This window comes from Brachyhypopomus gauderio, chromosome 15, assembly GCF_052324685.1.
Source record: "Brachyhypopomus gauderio isolate BG-103 chromosome 15, BGAUD_0.2, whole genome shotgun sequence".
Lineage (NCBI taxonomy): Eukaryota > Metazoa > Chordata > Actinopteri > Gymnotiformes > Hypopomidae > Brachyhypopomus > Brachyhypopomus gauderio.
In genome coordinates, this window is record NC_135225.1 from 12,888,731 (window position 1) to 12,909,774 (window position 21,044).

Genomic DNA, 21,044 nt, shown 5'->3' on the forward strand with positions numbered 1-21,044 from the left:
GCTGTTGTGCATTATGCCCTGGTCCTGCCCTCACCAGCACTTATGTGGAGAGCCACGCCCACTCTTGCTGAGTGGACTCCCTACACTATGTGTTTGTCTTGACTATCACTAATGCAAGTTCACAAGCTCATGTAAAAAGTATTTGTCCACAAACTTGTATGTCAAGTCTGGACTCTTTTCAACAAGTATTTCAATGATTGTAATTAGGCATTTCAATTCCTGTAGATTTAAAACTTAACTACAGGAGCAATTCAAAACTTACACACTTGAGTCGGAGAGCTACCCATTATATCAACCCAGTTCAAAGGCGTGTTGAATGGTTGCTTATCTAACCATATTTGCTTAGTAAATATTCTGACAAGTTACAATGCAGCTGACCTCTTTGTAGTGGTTAATCACTTCTCATGCTACAGAAGATGCCTTTAGGCAGATTCACTGGGGATCACCAGAAACACTTATTTGCAAGGCATTTTACCATTGTGTTGCTTCCAGCTGTTGATCTGATGCTAAATGAGCAGGTGTTGCTGAAGCAGGTTTTTTTGGTGTCTTGAAGTACAGCAGAACCAGACAGCTGATGTGGAAACCCCTTATGTACCCGTGTGCACACTTAAGCTTCAATCTTCTGTTTTACAACAGGTTTGCACATCTGAATTGTGAATGAAAACCAAAGTAACAGTGCCACTGGATAACTTTAAACCCACTCGTGATATATTTTATTCAGTGTAATCATAGGCAGTTCACAGTGTGTTTATGACGTAATAACAGTATCAGCTTTGGTAGGCAGATACGTTCATCTTCCAAGGTGACTTCGCCCGAGAAGGAATCCTTCAGCATGAATGGCCACGCAGTCGCGTGAGCACCTCCACATATTCAGGACGAGCAGCGAGTGTTTGTCAGTGCTGCAACTCGCACAGCGGGACAAGAGAAGGAACCTACTCCCAAAAATCCCAAACCAGCACCACCATAGGAAGCCTGACTAGGAATGGCATCCAGCTCGTGATGTAGAACAAACACGAACCTCACTGATGGAACTTGACTGAGAAGTGCTTATATGTATTACAGGAGTGTTAATATGTACTACGTTGAACAGGTATAGTTACTGGGTAAATACTGCCCCATTAAATTTGTTCACACTGATTTACGCTAAACCAGCCCTGCTAGCTAGTGCTTGTGCTCTATCTCTTAGATAAAGAAACATTTTACATTACGCTAATGAACAAACCTTCATATGACAACATGACACTCATGACATGTAAAATATAAATAAAACTTGCTGTGGTAACAAGCATTAGTAACATCTTATTTTGGGGGGTGGGGGCATGGGGGGGGTGGTTATGTGGTATGACTAAGGAAGCGAGGGGCGCTCTGGGCACTTGTGGGTCCATGTGACATGGCGTCTGGCTCTCGCCATCCCCCGAAGGCCTGCTCCAGGTACAGGGCGGTGGCCAGAGGGAGACGGTCCTGCAGCCTCCCCGCCACGAGCTGAACGCCTAAAGGCAAGCCCTCCACGCTCAGCCCCAGCGGACACTGGGTCACTGGCAGCCCGAGAATGTTAAAAATCCCTACAGAGAGGGAGAAGGAGGGGGGGGGGGGGGGCACAGAGGCGTTTGAATGAATACAAAGGGAGAACATGATGCAAAGCTACAGAATTACGTTTTCACGTAATGGTGCTACGCCTAGCAAAATACGAGACATGGAACTTCATTCCTATTCATAAAGCTTCTGTGCAGATGATTAGTTCACCCATATGAATGAGGCCTTCCATTTTTAGACACTCTTGCTCTGTTACACCTTAATGTGCAGTTCTTAATGCTAAAGTTCATTTAATTCTGAGATCCTTCTGAAGCCAGTCACCCTCCTCTTTCTTTACTAATACTACCGCAGTTGCAGTCTGCCATCATGCTCACTCAGAACACCAAAATGTTCCTTTTAAATGCATTTCAATTAGCCGAATGGCTACATTAGCATGTGACCAACCATCGTCAGAGAAACGATCATCCAAACATTAGCTACTTACTGGGACACATTTACCATTAGACAGGTATGGGTGCACAAGGGGGGGTGTGTGTGTGTGTGTGTGGGGGGGGGGTTTGCTCACCTGTGTAGGAGAAGTTGAAGGGAGTGAATAGGGGGTGGTGGTGTTTAGGGGCCAGCTGGGGGTGAGAGGGGTAGAGCAGAACTCCGTCAGAGCCCAGCAGGGCCTCCAGCTCTCTCTGCAGGCTCTCCTTCTGCTGCAGAATGAACTGGGAGGGCTGTGAGCTCTGAAACATCTCCACCAGGGCCAGGCCTGAATCACAGACATAGAGAGGGGTGGGGTGATGCAAACACACACACACACACACACACACACACACACACACACACACACACACAAAAGCACATACCTATAGCTGCAATGGTGTGAGGGGACAGCCCGAGCATCCACTTGCACAGCTCCCAGACAGGCCACACCTTCTTCCCGCCGCCAGCCATGAGCTCAGCAAAGCTAGTAGGGATCTGACAAAAAGACTTGTTTTTGTGACTTTGTTGAGTCGCCGTGTGCACGCTTAGTGGACTCCATTTTGTCTACTGACCCCCCAAAGAGTGTCTGACAGGATGGTAAAGACCCTTTAGGAAGGAGCGTCCAGACTGGCCCAGGAAACTATAGTTTTGTGTCTCATAATCTTTCAAAGAATTTGTTAAAACTCCAAAAAGGTACATTTAGTGCATTTTGCAGATGCTCTTGTCCAGAGCAACTTACAATGTGCAGGCAACTTCAGCCATTTTTGTCATATTTGTTCTTACTGGGGAACAGACTGAAGTCTGGAGCCTACAATATCAGTATCATCGCCCCGACACGGAATGAAAACCTGGCGTTCAACACAAGACATTTACATTAACAATATCAACACCCAGAAATTTCATTCGTTACCTTATACTTAGTCTGATTGTGTGTGACTTGTGTATTCGTCTGTATAGTTTGGTTTTGTGTAATTTGTGTGTTAACGGGCTGCCCAATGGGGGATGGGTTCCCTTTTGAGTCTTGGTCCTCCCAAGATTTCTTCCCAATCCCCACCATCATAGGGAGTTTTTCCTTGCCACTGTCGCCTCTGGCTTGCTCATTAGGGATTTGGACCCATAGTATTAACCTTGTAAATCCTGTAAAGCTGCTTTGAGACAACATGTGTTGTGAAAAGCACTATACAAATAAATTTGATTTGATTTGAAGTGGAGGTGTGAGGTGTGCAAACGTTTAATTGTTTACTACGTTTAATAATAACCAGCTCCACCTTGCTCAAAAGGGACATGAGAATGGAGGTCTGGTGTAAGGGACTCAGCAGGACCTGCCCAGGTCTCAAAAACAAATCACCTTTACCTGCAAACCCCAATCAGCTGTCATTACAGTAACGTAATGGTGCATTACCTTCCCATCCTTGCCAGGTGATGACATCATAGCCCCCCAGATCTGAAAGGAGTATTTGAGCTGAGGAATGCGCATCTCTTGAACTTTAACCCTGAGGTCGGCCTCCAGCCGTTCAACCACCTGGGACAAAATCCCACATTACATGAAGGCACTTGTGTCAAGTTTTGAAAAGGGCCTGAAGCATACATGCGCACAAACTCACTTTCTTCTGTGCCTGAATGAGCTGTGGGTCTACCGGAGACAGGAGAGGTGATCCTCCATCATGAGGAACAGAGAAGAACCTGACCTTACTTAGGTCGACATCAGCAGACAGGCTTAATCTGCAAACAGGAGAGGGAAGCCAGGTAACAGCGACGCTGATCAGAGAAGCTGCTTCACCATCCCGTGCCATTATGCCACTTAGGCACTGAGGAGAAGCTACTGAACTCTTTGATGACTATACTGATAGGATTGTGTAATGGATCACATAGTCAGCAAGCAGCTACGACATGGCATCAGATGTCATGTGTGATGCATGACTGAGAAGGCGTACTGAAAAGATGATTTTAGCACGTTACCAACATGACGTTACAGTAAGACAAGGCAGTGCGGCAGTACGGCTGTGGTGACTGCAGAGTTACTTTTCTGCGTCGGGTCCGGCCATGATCTTCAGCATGGGCACGAGATCCTGGGCGTAGCGGCACATGGGGCCAGTGCAGAGGAAGCGGGGCTGCTGTCCAGATGGAGGAGGATACTGACCGTCATTACAGACTATACCTACACACATACACACACACACACACAAGGATAGAACACAGTGCTCCTCATCACTCTATACAAGCTCTCTCTCACACACTATAGTATAGGTATAAAATATTTCACATTTTTCTATGTTGCATTGTTCTTACATACAGACACACACAGACACATACACACCACTCACCCGATGTTGGCTTATGCCCAAATATTCCATTAAAAAAGCATGGCATACGAATGCTTCCCCCGATGTCCGACCCCACTCCGATCACAGAAGCTCCACTGCCTATTATACTTCCCTCACCGCCTGAGAGAGAGAGAGAGAGAGAGAGAGAGAGAGAGAGAGAGATGTAAGGGATGTAAGAAAGATGAGTATCAGTATTTCATTCATGAGCCTAACCCTAAAAACGACATGGCAATGTATTAAGTGATGACCGAACATAGTAGAATAACACACAGTCTCAAACCAATATCTCATCATGGCAAAGATGAAGGTGGTCTCAGAAAACGTCCGGCACTCTGAGGCTAACCTGAGCTGCCCCCTGCGATCCTGGCCAGCTGGTAGGGGTTCCTTGTGGTGCCATACAGGTGGTTGTGAGACTCCAGCCACATGCACAGCTCGCTGCAGTTGGTCACGCCCAGTGGAATTGCCCCAGCCCTCTTCAGCAGAGCCACGGGAGGGGCGTCGACCCCAGACACCACCGACCTCCTGCTCAGCAGCCCTGTGGAGTTGGGCATGCCTGACGGGACGGGGAAGGGAAGGAGAGGCAGGGGGACACAAGGAGAGAGAGAGAGAGAGAATAAGAGGGAGGGAGAGAAAAAGAGAGAGAGAGCCATCATGCTGATAGCAGACTTTTGTCAGTAAAAATGTCAACAAGAGCGAGTAACTGAAAATATGTTTGCTCCAGGCTTCTCCTGCAGGGTGCCATGAGTGTTACAAGTTAAACGAAAGCGATGGAGGCCCATCAGCCTGTTGAGGGGCAGCTGTATGCTGGGGCAGCTGTATGCTGGGGCAGCTGTATGCTGGGGCAGCTGTATGCTGGGGCAGCGGACTTGTGGCCATGGTTACCCTGCAATGCGAAGGACTCCTTCACAGTGATGGGGACCCCCAGTAGGGGGAGCCTGTCCTCCAGCACGTCTTCCCCTCCTGTCTCCTCATCTATCAGCTTATCCACCTGGGCAGCCTCCTGAAGAGCTGCAGCAAACCTGAGAGAGAGAGAGAGAGAGAGAGAGAGAGAGAGAGAGAGAGAGAGAGAGAGAGAGAGAGAGAGAGAGAGAGAGAGAGAGTGGATGAGAAAGAAAGAGAGAGAGAGAGAGAGAGAGAGGCAGAGAGAGTGGATGAGAGAGAAAGAGAGAGAGAAAGTGGATGAGAGACTTAGAGCCCAAACATCCTACACGCAGCCTCAACCTCATATAAGAGAATACCTGCACCTCACTCACCTGTCCTTAACCAAAGCATTGATCAGGGGATTGACTTCTTGGATGCGATCAATGTAAGCCTGAACCACCTCGACGCTTGTTACCTGGGGTACAAGAGGAACCAGATCACCCATGTGACAGACTCTCATCTTCACTTGATTAAAGTTCTGGACAGGTGCATAAGAATTGCACACATTGTCTTTGACCAAAGAATAATACTACATGCAATACAATACAATACAATACTTGCATGCATGCATTTAAATTATACAGGATTTAAAGCCATATCTTACTACTATTGCTTTTTTAAAGTCAAGATGGATTTTGGACCTTTGCAGCTGAATGAATGCATGTCACATATTAAGTACATATAAACTATTTTAATGGCTACATATGTCGTAAATAGCAAATAGGAATTTTCCCAGCTGTCTTTAAGTGTACAAGTTTAGAAGGTCATTCGGATAAGGAAGTAAGTGTTTCTGACTACACGCACATTTTACAGGTTCTCTAATCTTTATTGAAAGGACGTTGAAAACAACCCTTCTTGGAAGAGCAGGAGCTTGATGAAGTAATAACTACAATTCCCAGCATTCCGTAAAACATTTCATCTTTTTACATGGCTTCCTAAACCTGAGAATTGCGGAGCACGTTAGACAGTATCGAAAATTGAGTTTGCGGAATTGCCTACGTTATACTTTCTCTGTAGTTCACTAGCCAGTTTAAGCTGCATTTCCTGAAGCCTACTTCTTTCCGACGAATCTTCCGGGCAAGCTGAATGGCAGGAACGGTGAGAAGAGGGTTGGTGACAGGTGGAAGCTTCCGGTCTTCGTCACTTCGTTGTTGAGGTGCAAGTAATTTAAAAGCAGCAAAAAACAGACTAACGACAATTCGCAGCATACGACCCAATAATTTTTCCATCCATCTTCGGGCCATTGCGAACAGATTACAGCGACGCCAGAACCGGTTTGTCTTTGGACAAAAAATACACTTCACTGCCCCCATCGTGTAGCGCGGTGTAACTGTATGCCGTGACCAACATCCATCTTAACGCAACCGTATCTGTCCTTTCGCGACGAGTGGGACATGCTTGAGGCCTTTTGTCAACTGCTACATCTCATACTGCCCACGTTCAAGCTCCTAAAGCGTATTAATTAGGCTACTCATAATTTTGAATTTTGACGCAATCAGTTTTTGGATAATTATTGCTCACATTTCAGTCCACTCAGGTACTAGTAATCGTATATCCCAATACCGAGAAGTATAATTAGGAAACAAATGGGTAAAAAAGATAAAAAGGAAAACGATAGTCTCCATTTTGGCTGCCACAAGAGGGCGACACAGATCAGTCTATGTGAAGAATCGTTTTTAATGTCGTTAATGATTTTTAAGTTAGCTTTACGTCTAGAATGAAGATTGGCAAACAACGGCAAACTCTTTTGCTTGCATATTATGTGTTTATACGTACATACGCCTACACTCACTTGCTATTTTGACTACATTCTTAAAAGGCCAGACGAGGATCATACAGTTCAAACTTAATATGGAGAAAACTGACTTAAATGATAAATGTGCGTCTAACGATTAAAATACATTGTAAAAATTGTTTATGAGAGGCTTATCCCGAACGACAAAGTAGCCTATTCAACAATCAACAACAACTATTACTAACAACTACATTATTTAGAAAATACAGTCTTTGATGTATTTGACAGAAGCAGGTCGATATTGGTTCTGAGATTTCATGGGGGTCTTTTAGTTTAGTTCAATTTAAGTAGGTTTGATTAAAGCATAAGTTTGAGGTAAGAGATGTCTTACCATGGAGACCAGTTATTCCTTTAAAGTATATATCTGGAATATTTGTATTTTGCTATATTCAGGTAGGCTGTGTTACAAACCTTTTACGACTGGACATGAATCGAATGTATTTCAAAAGCAGTGTATATTATATAAAGAGGACAGCTGGGATTAAGCAACTGAAAGACAATTGGACCCTTATAAGTAATCAGACACACATGTACAAATACAATACAACAGAGTGTAAGTCGTATTTGAAACCATGTTCATTATTTAAACAAGTTCCAATCTATATTAAATATGTAAATGACTCATACGAGTTCTCCTAATTATTCAGAAACTTTAGTAGCGATAAAGTTAACGCGAGAAGGGGAGACTTTGCCATATTGTGTATATGACGAATTTGTTTTCACGTGGCCCACCCAGGGATGATGTCACCCCAAATCAACCTCATGTGTTGCATCGTATAATGAAATTCAGTGATGATGTCTGAATTTCTTCGAAAAGCCCACTGGTATCTCTCTGAGAGCAAACACCCCCCCCCCACCCAAAAATAAATAAACAAAGAACTCACTTTCAGTAGAAAGATTTATTGGAAAGTACCTCTCCTCCTCTTCCCCGAAACAAGTATTTTATTTTGAAAGTGAAACTGTTCGCGCTAGTGATGGGAATTGTGGCAATTTAAAGGGAGTCGGATCTTTTGGCTCAATTCCTTTTAGAGAGCCGTTCAGAAAATGGCTCGTCCTTCCTTTTTTCAGGTGGCAGGAGGCGCTACTGGGTAAACTATAAGATCCTCGATATCACGGACGTAATTTGGGGGGGGGGGGACGGGGGGGACATGTCCACCCCACTTTTTCAAAAGCCGGCTTTGGTCCCCCCCAGTTTTTACGGTTAAAACCAAATATTTAAAATAGCGACGAATCTATGTCCCCCCCACTTTTGAAATCAAAATTACGTCCATGCTCGATATTATATTAGTGATGAACAGTTATGCTACCTTGTCTTAAATGTAAGCCTAATTCAAACAGCACTTAAATGTGAAAAAAATTCACAGTATTTCAAAACTATTCAAATTGACAAGTAGCCCTATATCTTCTAACAATAAACATAAATAGTTTTAATTAACTGCAAATAAATAAAGTTTGTATCGTCTTGTAGCCAAACTGGGCCTACATTTCAAGCATAAAACAATTAGAAACACAAAACAATTTAGTATTAGTAAAATGTTTATTTTTTCATTTGCTGAACGGTCTCTGTAGTTTGCGGCTCTCCCGCGCGCACCTGCTCTCTGCGCATGGAGGAGGGCGATGGTGAAAGGTACTGAAATGACTCACTATGACTGATTCCCTCCACTGAGGCGAAGTGGAATTGGGGGGTTACAGCCGGTATGAACTACGCAGAAATAAACGAACATATAAAACATCTAAACGGCTCCCAGAGGTGCAACTCGGTTCCTTTAGTTCGTTTCAAAGAGCCGAACAACCCGTCACTATTTCGCGCTCCAAGTGAACGTTTATCGTGCAGGCCTGAAGCGCCAGTCTGTGTGGCATCATGACAAACGTGTTACAGCTGGACGAGAGGGCAATGTAAACCTTCTTTATGACAAATATTAATGCTGTACTTAGTATGTGTTAAGACATGAATCAGAATAAAACTTGAGTGATGTTGATGTCCTTTATATCTGAATTTATATTTTCTTTTGAAACATGTTATATATAATCTGAACTTATACATTCTTACAATCTAGCAAGAGCCGTAGTGGATTTAGCTCTAAATTTCGTATTTTCTTCTTACTTTTATTTGTATATATTAAATCCAGATTCAGGCAGTACAGTAAACCACGCCAGTTTTACAGAAACCGACGTAGCGGTGAGTCGCTGAGCACATTGCGCATGCGCGACGCCTGTCGGCCTGCCCTCCCAAGCCCCGCCCCAGTTCCTGGCCAATGAAAACACAGACTGGAGCAGTTTGACCGTGGCCGAGACACACCGAGCATCCGAGACCGAAACGGCACCCAAGGCTGAGTGATTACCGACCGTAAACTAAGCTAATTACAACTTTCCACACGACCGTCAGATCATCGGTGATCACCCGGTTTCCGGACGGTTACCCGGGTAAGATGTAACGGAGCGTTCAGCACGCGCCGCACAGACACGCGCACCGGTAGACCGCGAGCCCGATTCAGCACTGGTGTAGAATTAATCTGTAATCTAAATCATGCCTATGAAGCGGAAACGAGAAAACTGGTAAAGATTTGAAAATTACGAAGACAAAAAACCCAAAACTATAAATTATATTTATAGTGGAGACGTGGTAAGAGTTGATCGTATTAAGCAGATGTCCGCAATGGATCCTTTCTGTAATCTCGCTAGTTTTTACCAACGACCACGGCCAGAAGACGGAGCACCCCCGTGATCTCGCAGTAACCATCATGTTGAACATCTCGTTAAGGTCTTAAGTGTGTTACACGGTCGTGAAGGAGAGAGGTTGTTATACGCCGAGTGTATCTATCTAGCACGTATTATTCGATTGCGCTGAAACGCCGCAGCCGGCCGGCGCTCCGCATCTTTAGCGTTATTTCCTACTGCCGGTAGGTTATGCGCCACGAAGGGCAACCTGAAGGTTGTTGTGCAGTTGCACCGTGCACCAGTTGACGGCTGTGCTTACGAGTGGGCTGATGTTTTAATTCTAACAGGCTCGGTTCGGTTCGGCAGGAGGCTCGCTGTGCACGGAGCGAGGACGCCAGGCGCCCAAGCGGAAGCGAGGAGGAAAGATCTGATCTGATCAACGCCTGGTGTCGTGGAGATGTACTGATCGGCGCTACCGACGAAGGAATTTGAACGATGGTAGCACATCTGATGGGGTTAGAGGTGAACCATGGAGCACCTTCATCGGTTTTGTAAAGCTGTCGACCACAACGCCGAGCATCTCCACTGAGCGGACGGCAGTGACGGATTAATTGCATCGAGACGCTGTTTGTTCATATCCGGCCATGGGGCAGGTGTCCATTAGAACTTCACTGTAGGCGATGTTTACATCCATCGTTATGGATCAAGATGAGACGAACCAGGAGGTTGCGGATCCCCCTTTGCACGGACTTCATGGGCCCAACCGGATCCGTCCGTCGTCATACCGGGCGCTGCGGAGCGCCGTATCTAGTCTGGCACGAATTGACGACTTTTTCTGTGAGAAGATCGGCTCTGGTTTCTTCTCTGAGGTTTTCAAGGTAACGCTTCTCATTTCAAATCAATGTAACGTTTGGTCCATCGCCCTTGCACCTCTGTCGCGTTATGCCGTAATAGCACGTGTCTTTATTGCCCTTAGAGAGTTGAAGTGACAACCATGGTGATCTATGTACTCGGTGAAAATACTTTTGGACCTGACCGCAGTGACCTGGGCTATAGCATTATGCTTGCTAAATAATTAATCACAATTGTTTTATCTTATGACACTAATATCTTAAATTCATCCTTAGTAGTTTTGAAAGTTTAGATGCAATTGCATTGGCAAAACGTACTTGTAATGAATAGATACAGTTACTCATTTTGAGTGCATTCATTCAGGATTGGCCAATGTTGTTCCTGACACCCTTTGGGGTAAGAATATATAATTTCTTTAACGCATTTTAATGTGTCAGATTGCATAATGAGACATGCAGCGTCAGACCATGAGACATGTACGTGTTGTTTAAGCATACGTTCTGCTTAAGTACAAAAATACTTTCAAAGCCATTTTTACAGAAAATCCAGGCCTATTGCTGTAGTGAGCAGAGCAACAGTGGCTGGGAATTCCTCCGAGACCTGGGGAGAAGGAGATCTCGAGAGGATCCAGGCTCCTTCAGGAGATGCTGGATAGTTGATTATATGATCGTTCCAAGACAGAATTAAGTAGAGGTGCTGAAATCTTACACAGGACAGTTACGATAAGCCACTGGCCGGATTAAATGCTGAAAACAAGGTAAGAGTCACGATAAGCTCACATGATGCAAAGTGAAGCGGCTGATCGATCTTGACAGATCAAGAGGTAGACGAGGTTCTCCTCTAGATGATATGGGCAAAATGTAGCACGGCAAGGAGAAGGGAGCAAAGGTTGAGAGTCCAACCTGGTGAGGACGGCTCACCCAGGTCCCTGGAACCAATAACGGGCTGGTGCATAAGGCGGGGAGTATAACTAGGGATTAACATAGGGTGTAAATGGCGATCATCGGCCAGTAAACTGACTAAAGATGCAGGCTTTCTGCCCAAACCTGAACACTGGGACGGAGTCCGAGTTCAGAACACTGTTGGGAAGATGGTGGTTGTTCTCTAGTTGTCATGGTGCCAACAAAGTCGGCGCTTTGCGATCAAATTTGTGTCAGTGGGTCATAAATAGGAAATAAGATCGCTGAGCTGCTTTGAGCCAAGACCCATCAGAGCTGTGTTAGCACTAGGGTGTTGTAATCAATACTGACTTTAACTGGCAGACAATGTGATGTTGATAACACAGGGTGAATGTGGGCAAAGTCTCTGGTGGCTAGATTCTGAGCTATTTGGAGGTGATTAGACACCAACTGGAACATCAAGAATGCATGATTATATTTTGATTAATAGAGTTGTAGTATTGATTAATGTAGGACTGAAGAATAAGAAAGTTTCCAGTATATAAAATGTCTCACTGTGATATTTTGTGAACAAATTAATCTGTGATTATGTTCCAAGTTTAGCCCCAGATATGATTCATGATCGACGTAATGTCAGCACCATGGTGATATGACTTTGCTTTCAGTGTTTGTATGTTTTTGTAATATGTATGTCTTGTTCTTATAGGTGTGTGTGTGCACGCTTTATGCAAGTGTTTATGCAGGTGTGTGTGAGCATGTTGTGTGTAGTGTTTATGAAGAATGGGCATGGTGTGTGTGTGTGTGTGTGTGCGCGCGCGTTTGTTTAGTGTGGCGACTTTGACTGTGATTATAGTGGTGAGAACAGGGTGGTTCCACTCATTAGCCTAATCAGCTTACACCTTAGCAGACAGACTCATCACCCCTATGGGGTGAACATATGTTTCTCTTGCTTCCCATAATGTGCTGAAGGACGGACATTGTTTTTGCAGATTTTATTGCCTCTGTGTGGTTTTGAGTTGAAACAAAGGTTGATAATATGTTTTACTAGATCTGTGATATTGCGGTGTAAGGTCGTTATGCGTATGGTGCGTTTGGGGGTTTGGGGGTTTTTCCCTCGTTAACACTCACTCTGAGCGCACTCCCAGCCTTCACCTGGACCTGGATGGTGCACGGGAACTCCACCCTTTGCCTCCGCATTCCACGGACCGTGCCGCAAATAATATCTCAGGAACTGAAGTTCATTCACATCAGTTAATAATTAACATGCACCATGAGGCCCTCGTTTGTGGACTCTCTGAAGCTCCTGTGTGGTGAACCACACAGCGGCCATGTGGGCAGCTTCTCCTCTCTCTCTGGAGACTTCCGCTTCTTTATTGTTGGATTCCGTCGTGTTTAATGGTGGGTAAACACGAGGCTTGACCCAGACCTCGTCCGGTTCCCGCCACTCCTGACACGGGACTCCTTTTATGTCTTCACAAGAAAATCTTAAGCTTGTTTTATGTCAGAGTAACATGTTTAGGTCAGACGTTCTATTAGACCTCTCTCCATATTTCAGTATAACAGCAGAACATTACTACCAAACAGAATTCATCTGGCCATGAACAAATCAAGTCATTTAGTCAAATGTTGCTGACCAGTTTTTCGATTAATTTGATTTTTACCTCATCTGGAGGGTTATTGATCACAGTCCTAATCAGCAGTGTCATTTTCGCTTTTTGCATTGATGCCTTTGACAGCAGGAATACTAAATCACATTTTAGGGCTCTTCAGGTTGACATTTCATTAGTGCCTTTGAATGTGACATTCACACTCAACAATGCCGCGTCATGCTGCATAACGAGCTGCTCTCCGCCTGCCGTGTATTTGTGTTGTTTGAATACGAGCACTAATACTCCTGAGGAGGATTTGCTTACACAGAGGGTAATCTGATTGGGAATCAGGTCGATATGAAGACAGCAAAACCAGCATTGATTGTTCAAAATGGATTTGCATTGAGACAATGTTCCGTTTGGCCCCAGATCAGTTTTGGAATTAATTTCTCGTCTAAGCAGTTGTATATAGGGCTGCTCCACTACTACTGCCACAGTAGGCCCTGTCACAAATCACCACAGTTATGTGTGCTGTCAACGTCCTGTGTGATCTCAGGAAATCCAGACAGTTTCATGGGTCTTTTGACGAGTCTTGGCTTGTACAAGAGCTAACAAATAATTTTGGCTGAAATAAGCAAGTGCTCTTAATATATTTGCCATGTCTTGTAGTATATACAGATTTTGATCCATAGCTACCATGTTGTCTATCATACGGATCAGAACGATCACATATTCGTGTACTAACACTGCCAGAGCTGTGGTATGTTACTGCTACAATTTTTGAGATAGTTAAGACTTTTTCTTCTTCTTTTTTGCTTCTTGTTTTTAAATCTTGTTTTTAGTTGTGTACAGCACTTTGGCCAATAGCATTGATTTAAAGTGCTTTATAAATAAACGAAGTTGAAGTTGAAGTTTTCTGGCTTTAAAACATAGTATAGATACTACATTGCAAAAGTGTCATTATAACTGCTAATGGCAAAGCTCTGATTGAAGAGCAACTGTGGGAGCATGAGCTGCTTTCTTAAAGAGGCAGGTCAGGTCTGTGTGACAGGCAGGTCTCCTTGCTTGTTGGTGTTTATTTGCGTGCATTGAGGCCAGAGTGTGTGTTGTTGGTGTGTGTGTTTATTTGTGTGATATTGTGATGATGCCCTGGATCCCGGCAGGTCAACAGGGATGATGGGAAATCCAGAAATCCTATTAGTGTTGAGACATCCACTAAAACCCCCACTTCACCCAACCCTACCCCACCCATCCCACACCCCATAGTCACTGTGCTCATCCTGTTTCTCTTTATCGGAGTTGTAGCTTTACTCTCTTTAATTCACACTCTCTTTAATCTCTGTTGTTCTTGTACTACTTCACATGTTCCTACATCCACCAACATCAAGCAGTGATTCAATGTCGGAAATTTACACAATATATTGTTATAGAACTAAAGAAATACCACCTCCTTTCAGAGCTGTAGCCCTCCTCTGCTCTCATTCCTGTGTTCTTGTCTCTCTCTCTCTCTCTCTCTCTCTCTCTCTCTCTCTCTCTCTCTCTCTCTCTCTCTCTCTCTCCATCTCCACTTCCTATAGTAAATCAGGTTAATGCTTGTTTTCACCCCTATTGCTCTAACTGGCACATGACGTGCTGGCCGGACCTGCAGCAGACGCAGCTCTGATCTATAGATCCTTTTGCGGAGTGAGCCACTTGATCACAGTGCCTTGATGATCAGGGTTTCCTCCGCTGCGGCCCGCCAGCCTCCGAGATCAAAGCCCGAACAGCTCGTCTGGCCGTGCTGGTGCTCCGTGGGGTCAGCTGTGCACGCGTGCAGGGCTCTGAGGATAAGCCCGCCTTTGATCTAATCACGGCATGATTTAAGCGCCGAATGGCAGGTTTAAGTCCCTGAAGTTTCTGCACGTCCTGACGTTTTGCTCTGTGTCTCGCAGGTTCAGCACAGGATCACGGGGCAGGTGATGGCTCTGAAGATGAACACGCTTGCCAGCAACAAAGCCAACATGCTGAGAGAGGTGCAGCTGATGAATCGCCTCTGTCACCCCAACATCCTCAGGTGAGGCACACACACACACACACACACACACACACACACACACACACACACTGAGAGAATTAAATGGGAAGGATTCCTGCACAAAACGGCTCTTTCTTCTCTCTTCAGGTTTTTGGGGGTGTGTGTCCACGAGGGACAACTCCACGCTCTAACTGAGGTGAGACTTGGGTCTCCATAGTAACAGAAACGGAGAAGCCGCACCACAGACCGGAGGCAGAATGCGAAGTTGTTCCAAAATGTGATTGGTTATCTGGTTGTCCTGGTTACAGTACATCAACGGGGGCAATCTGGAGCAGTTGCTGGACAGTGACATATACCTGTCGTGGGTGGTGCGGATGAGTCTGTCTCTGGACATCGCTCGGGGGCTGCAGTACCTCCACAGCAAGGGCATCTTCCACCGAGACCTAACTTCAAAGGTACACACACACACACACACACACACACGTGACATCTCTTCAGTAATCCCACAACTCCTATGACCTGCAGGATTGCCGTGGGATGAACCATCAGTGTTCATCATTGGGCACAGGAGTGTAAACGGTTGTGGTTGAACAGGAAAACGGTTCAGTTCAGATGAAAAGTCCTGCAGGGAAACATTTATGGCTTAATAGCATCTCTAATAGCAACTGTTCTGAACACAATGATCACAAATTATGTTCTGTTAAAAGTTTGTCCCGGTTCTGGATGTAGGAATTGTACAGCTTCACAGCTTAATTCATGAATTAATTTGAGTAGAAAATCCTGTTCTAGAACAAGACATATTTTGCCTTATTAACTGTCGCTAGGCTTCCATTATAAATGTGTTACCATTCAGTGGCTTTTGTGTTCAGAGGCGTGTCGAAATGGTTACCATTGGCGACGGACTAAACATTAGAGATGCGGAAGATCTAGATTAAGATGAAAAAGCTTTTAATGTGTAGAGCTGAATGTTGGACAAGGTGTACGACTATAATTATAGACTTAAAATGTGTGTGTATATATAGTAGGCAAAACGTGGTCTGGCTGTGTGTGCAGAACTGTCTCGTGCGGTGTGAGAATGGTGCTTTCACGGCTGTGGTCGGAGACTTTGGTCTGGCGGAGAAAATCCCTGATTACAGGTCAGTGTGTGTTTTTTTTTTTTTTTTTTTTTTTTTTTCCCCTTTCAATAGATTACCATGGAGAAACCACAGGCCTGAGATATGTTTGTAATGAAATTACAGACAGCAGCTGTGAGACATTTTTGGTGATCCAGTCCTGTATTACTGACTGGTCCACTATTCCTGACTAGTGTAGTGTGATGTGGATTCTTAAATTCTAGTTTTGGTCTAAGTATGCCGGAATCTGATGGTGACCGTGGGCAAAACCTGCTCTGCTGTACTGCCCATTTCCCTCTGGTTTTTATTATAGACTGTGGCTTGAATGCACATTGTGAAGAAGTACGCAGTCATTTGCATAAGTAAATCTAAAACTTAGTCATGAAGTCCAGAGTTTTAAAATCATTTGCATATTGTATTTTCTGTTCTTTTACATGCGTACAATACAATGTCAGTCCTCAGTGATCATAACAAGTGTTTTCCTGCTGACAATAAATTCTGTCAATGTCTTGTTCTCCTGCAGTGATGGTGTGGAGAAGCAGCCTCTGGCTGTGGTCGGCTCCCCCTACTGGATGGCTCCAGAAGTACTGAGGGGGGAGCTTTACAATGAGAAGGTATCAGTGACCTCATATTCCATAACTTTATCCCAGTCACTTCTTGTCCTAGCTCGATAATGTACCGCTGCACGTTTCCCCAACAGGTGGATGTTTTTGCGTATGGAATCATTCTGTGTGAGATCATTGCCCGTATCGAGGCCGACCCAGATGTGCTCCCGCGAACCGAGGTACTAGTCCACACAGGCTGATGGAGGGGGCAAAGTGCACCATCATTACACCATCATTGCACCATCTCTACACTATCATTACACCATCATTGCACTTTCTGCTGGTGCAATTTGGTGGGACACGTGATAATGTCGCCATGTGTCCCACATTTTTAGTTAGTGGTTAGTAAAATGCTTATCAAGACTGTCTGCCTTTCACTGTCATTCGAAACACCTGCACGGTGACAAACGTAGCTGAAAATGGAGAGAACACTGCCTGACACTCCAGTTTAGGGTAACCACGTGGGTTCAATGCAAGCAGCAATGAGTGAACCCCTTCCTACCCTGGACTGTCCTGCTTACCCACAAACCCCTGCAGAAATTCCTGCTCACTGTCCTCCACTGTCCTGCTCCTGTGTCATGGGACACAGACCAGCAACATCTACTGGCTGCTAGTCACACACGAATGTTCCATATGCTTGTGCTGTAATGAAGTAAAAGGAGCCCGTAGTGGTTGCAGCAATGCTGGTGAATCGTTGATGACTTCCTAAGGCGTGTACTGCAATGCAACTGATGGCAGGGTTGTGAGCGCCCTCTATTGGCACTCTGTCACAACAACCTCTCCGCTCACAGGTTTTCTGCATGGAAGGACAAAAGGTTAACGCTGTAAAACCATTTACACACGAAACCCACGTTGTACGTTTTTTTGTTGTTTGACTTGGGGTTGTTTCTCGGCATCGCTTTGAAAGTTTCATGTTGAAGTTTCCGGAGGCAGGAAGTGTTGGAGCCTCGAGGGACACTGACTGTCATGTGGCTGTCTGTGTGCAGGACTTTGGGCTGGATGTGGAAGCCTTTGAACACATGGTGGGAGACTGTCCAGCAGAGCTTCTCAACCTGGCTGTTGACTGCAGCAATGTAAGACACACACACACACACACACACACACACACACACACGTGCACTTTTATGTGTATCTGTGCTTCAGCGTGTGCTATATGTGCTTTATGGAGTGGCACCTGAACTAAACTTGCTTTGTACTTTACCACCTGCAATTATGACAGATGTGTGCAGAGAGTCGGCCGTCTTTCTCGGACATTGTCGTCACCCTGGAGACGATGAACAGGGAGAGGGAGAATGCTGAGGTTCCCGTGCTTCTAGGTGAGCGGAGGTTTTGTTTTCCCGTGGCGGCTTGGACGTACTGGGTTAGGCCTCCAGGTATGAGACCAGAGCGGTTCTGCTTCTTGCAAACCACACATCTGCATGCTTTCACTTCCACAGAACCTGTTGCCGCTGACGAGAGCCCATACAGGAGGAGGAGTTCGCCGTGTCAGCCGGGCGACCCGCGTCTGTCGAGGAGTCAGTCGGACATGCTGCCTCCCGCCGTGTCACCGTGCCTGGGCACGCCGGTGCGGGTCAACCCCTTCTCCCTCCGCCAGGACCTCAACGGCGGCCGCATCAAGCTCTTCGACACGCCCAGCAAATCGGTCATCTCCCTCACCTTCACCCTGCCCCCGCCCCCGGACCCCTGTGCCTCTCCGCCCCTGGGCGGGGCCTACGCGCTCCGCGGACCGCCCCGCAGGTGCCAGTCCTTGCCTTGCACGCCCGAGCTGTGGCGGCCCCCGGCCCTGTTCCGTGAGCCGGACATCCAGGGCGTGGAGGGGGAGGAGCGAGAGAAGGAGGTGGGAGAGAGGGGGAGCGCCACGGGGCCGGTGGGTCCGGACGGTGCTGGACAGGACTCTGGCTTGGCCCTGGATCTGGAGATGGTGTCTCTGGAACGGTTGGAGGAGGAAGAGGAGGAGGAGGCGGAGGTGGACGCCTTGTGGCGCTCTGAACCCATGGACTGCAGTAGCTCCCCTGACACAGCAGAGGGTGCCCACAGTACCACAGGAAAACCCCTCCTTAGCAGTTCGTCCTCTTCCTCTTCCTGTCGGCAGGCCAACGGCTGGTTGACGCCCGTTTCTAACGGTCCCCCGCTGCTGCCGCCCATCCCCCGCTTGGACAACAACAACGGCCTCCTGGGAGCCGGGCGCCCGTTTCCGTGGGTGCGACTCAACGGTTATCTCGGCCACCGCACTCAAGAGCACTTGGTGCGCCCTGCCGAGCAGGACGAGGTCATTTCCTGTCCAGGATGCTGCCTGGCAGGCTTCAGCTTCCCGTCGGTGTGCCTGCGTGGAGCCCCGCCCCCTCGGCGAGGCGTGCCGCGGCGCCCGTACAGGAATCTCAACGGCGGAGAGACGGCAGCCGCCACGGCGACCAAGGGAATGCTGTGTCGAGGATCAAAGGGCCTGTCTCCGCCCACAGCCGCCTGTGAGCCAGGGTTGGCCCTCCCAGAAGCTCAGACATAGTTGGGGGACGGAGTGTCAGTGCTGCGTGTCTCCTGCCTGTCTCCTGTGTGTCCTCGTCTCCGTAGCGAGCGCATGTTTATCACAGCTGTGGCTCACTGTTGCCAGTGTGCGGTGTAGTGAGAGCAATGCAGGGCTACTATAGGTGTGTGTGTGTGTGTGTGTGTGTGTGTGTGTGTGTGTGTGTGTGTGTGTGTGTGTGTGTGTGTGTGTGTGTGTGTGTGTGTGTGTGCGTGCGTGCGTGCGTGCGTGCGTGCGTGCGTGCGTGCGTGCGTGCGTGCGTGCGTGCGTGCGTGCGTGCGTGCGTGCGTGCGTGCGTGCGTGCGTGCGTGCGTGCGTGCGTGCGTGCGTGCGTGCGTGCGTGCGTGCGTGCGTGGGCAGCTACAGGTGCAGTATGGGAAATCTCCTCATTCTCTTGTTGCTGCACTGTGAATTTCAGTTTCTATAAACTGTAATTGTTTGTGATGAATATGAAGGTGCTATTGTGGCAGCAGGCCTTCAACTTTAAAAGCCACTGTGCTTAAACAAAACGCCCTCAAATGATTTGTGTGTGTGTACGCACGTGTGACTGAGCATCAGTGTGCGAGTATGTTTGAGAGTGACTAAGAGAGAGTTAGTGATGTTATGACCGTAAGTTCAAGCTTTACTTTGATAATCCTTTGAAATATATCACTTTATGAGTGAAAAACGGAGTGTGTGTGTGTGTGTGTGTGGGTGAGGGAAATATAAAGTGGGTTATGTGAGTTTAGAAGCAATGTGTGCAATAAGTCAATGTTGATACAGACTTTTAACTTTTTTTAAAGGGTCATGCACCATTTTTAGACCGATAGGAAAAATGGTTTTGCTTGTATTGTGTCCTTTTTCAATGTCCCCCTCTAGTGGTAGGGAGGTTTTCGTACTGGCCAGGTTATTGCTGCTTAATGAAGTACTACGGTTGTGTGCATGTATTTACAAATGGCAAAGGGTAGACAACCAGATCACACAGGGCGACTGCGTCTGCTTTAAGGTTTGGTGGGTGTGGGGTTTAACTGGGACAGCCCGCATGCACGATCAACATATGGAGACGCATGTCACCATCATGATGAAAACCAACAACAATTCGGAGACATTTCTGTAATTTTACAGCACTGAAATGCCATTATAGTGATTACAGTGTCATTTCCTAAAGTTTTATTGCCTTAAAAAGGATTAAAAACTATGTCCTATGTCCATTGTGTTCTGGTTGCCTCCTTTTCTAATGTAATGGCATGTTTGGAAACTTCATCCACCCTCATGAGACCTCGTGAGCATTTTTGTTAAGCTTGTCTACATGCACATGCCTGTGGTCAGCCTAAGCTGTGAGAGCTGGCACCTTCTGCACGTGCACGGAGAACTGTGCAAAAGTGTGATGTGTCCGCACCGACGCACGCCCACTGTCATCCCGACACTCCGCTCATGCCCCGCGGTACTGCCATTCCCTCGCCAGCAGTGTGTTGAAAGAGGTTCTTCTTCAGTTTTTACGTCGTACTGAGTGTTTGACATAAGCTATGACACCAGATGCTGAATAAGTTGTCTTTTGACATATGGGATTGATATGTGGAGAAGTAAGATGAATTCAGTCTCCAGGTGATGAAAATAATGGACCATCAAGAGGTCTTAGTACTAAACCAGTTTCTCTGAAAAGCATTCACTTTTCAGATGTGATTAGTGAATATTTCATTAATATATCACAAGAATGAAAAAACATTTTAAAGTTTATAGAATGAAAAATAAGTATTGAATTTGTTTTATTTCC

The 21,044-nt window shown here is 46.2% G+C and overlaps 2 protein-coding genes across 4 annotated transcripts; one reads left to right on the forward strand and one right to left on the reverse strand.

Annotated features, from left to right (window-relative positions):
• Positions 1-686: 686 nt before the first annotated feature.
• Positions 687-6,671, reverse strand: faah2a (fatty acid amide hydrolase 2a). 2 transcript variants are annotated; one of them, XM_076975312.1, is made up of 11 exons: positions 6,246-6,671; positions 5,579-5,661; positions 5,208-5,344; positions 4,669-4,878; positions 4,326-4,445; positions 4,024-4,159; positions 3,606-3,723; positions 3,404-3,523; positions 2,385-2,496; positions 2,099-2,287; positions 687-1,562 (listed from the first exon to the last, which is right to left on the reverse strand). In XM_076975312.1, exons 1-11 carry the CDS (start codon positions 6,285-6,287, stop codon positions 1,333-1,335), a joined length of 1,497 nt encoding a protein of 498 aa, XP_076831427.1. In that variant the 5' UTR covers positions 6,288-6,671; the 3' UTR covers positions 687-1,332. The 2 variants fall into 2 exon arrangements, with proteins under 2 accessions (XP_076831427.1, XP_076831426.1); XM_076975311.1 differs by having other exon boundaries at positions 6,302-6,669.
• A 2,652-nt stretch (positions 6,672-9,323) lies between these two features.
• tesk1a (testis associated actin remodelling kinase 1a) lies at positions 9,324-20,911 on the forward strand. 2 transcript variants are annotated; one of them, XM_076974725.1, is made up of 11 exons: positions 9,324-9,465; positions 10,047-10,577; positions 14,971-15,092; positions 15,201-15,249; positions 15,362-15,508; positions 16,107-16,189; positions 16,689-16,779; positions 16,866-16,949; positions 17,757-17,843; positions 17,990-18,086; positions 18,207-20,911. In XM_076974725.1, the coding sequence occupies exons 2-11, from the start codon at positions 10,380-10,382 to the stop codon at positions 19,271-19,273; spliced, it is 2,025 nt and encodes a 674-aa protein (XP_076830840.1). In that variant the 5' UTR covers positions 9,324-9,465; positions 10,047-10,379; the 3' UTR covers positions 19,274-20,911. The 2 variants fall into 2 exon arrangements, with proteins under 2 accessions (XP_076830840.1, XP_076830841.1); XM_076974726.1 differs by having other exon boundaries at positions 10,066-10,577.
• Positions 20,912-21,044: the final 133 nt, after the last annotated feature.

Coding starts and splice junctions, on each gene's coding strand:
- faah2a (XM_076975311.1), bottom strand. CDS start 6,559: ATGGGGGCAGTGAAGTGTATTTTTTGTCCAAAGACAAACCGGTTCTGG. Junction 4,160..4,325: donor TGGGCATAAGCCAACATCGG/GTGAGTGGTGTG, acceptor GTATGTGTGTAG/GTATAGTCTGTAATGACGGT. Junction 3,724..4,023: donor GCCGGACCCGACGCAGAAAA/GTAACTCTGCAG, acceptor TCCTGTTTGCAG/ATTAAGCCTGTCTGCTGATG.
- tesk1a (XM_076974725.1), top strand. CDS start 10,380: ATGTTTACATCCATCGTTATGGATCAAGATGAGACGAACCAGGAGGTT. Junction 15,093..15,200: donor TGTCACCCCAACATCCTCAG/GTGAGGCACACA, acceptor TTCTCTCTTCAG/GTTTTTGGGGGTGTGTGTCC. Junction 16,950..17,756: donor ATGTGCTCCCGCGAACCGAG/GTACTAGTCCAC, acceptor GTCTGTGTGCAG/GACTTTGGGCTGGATGTGGA.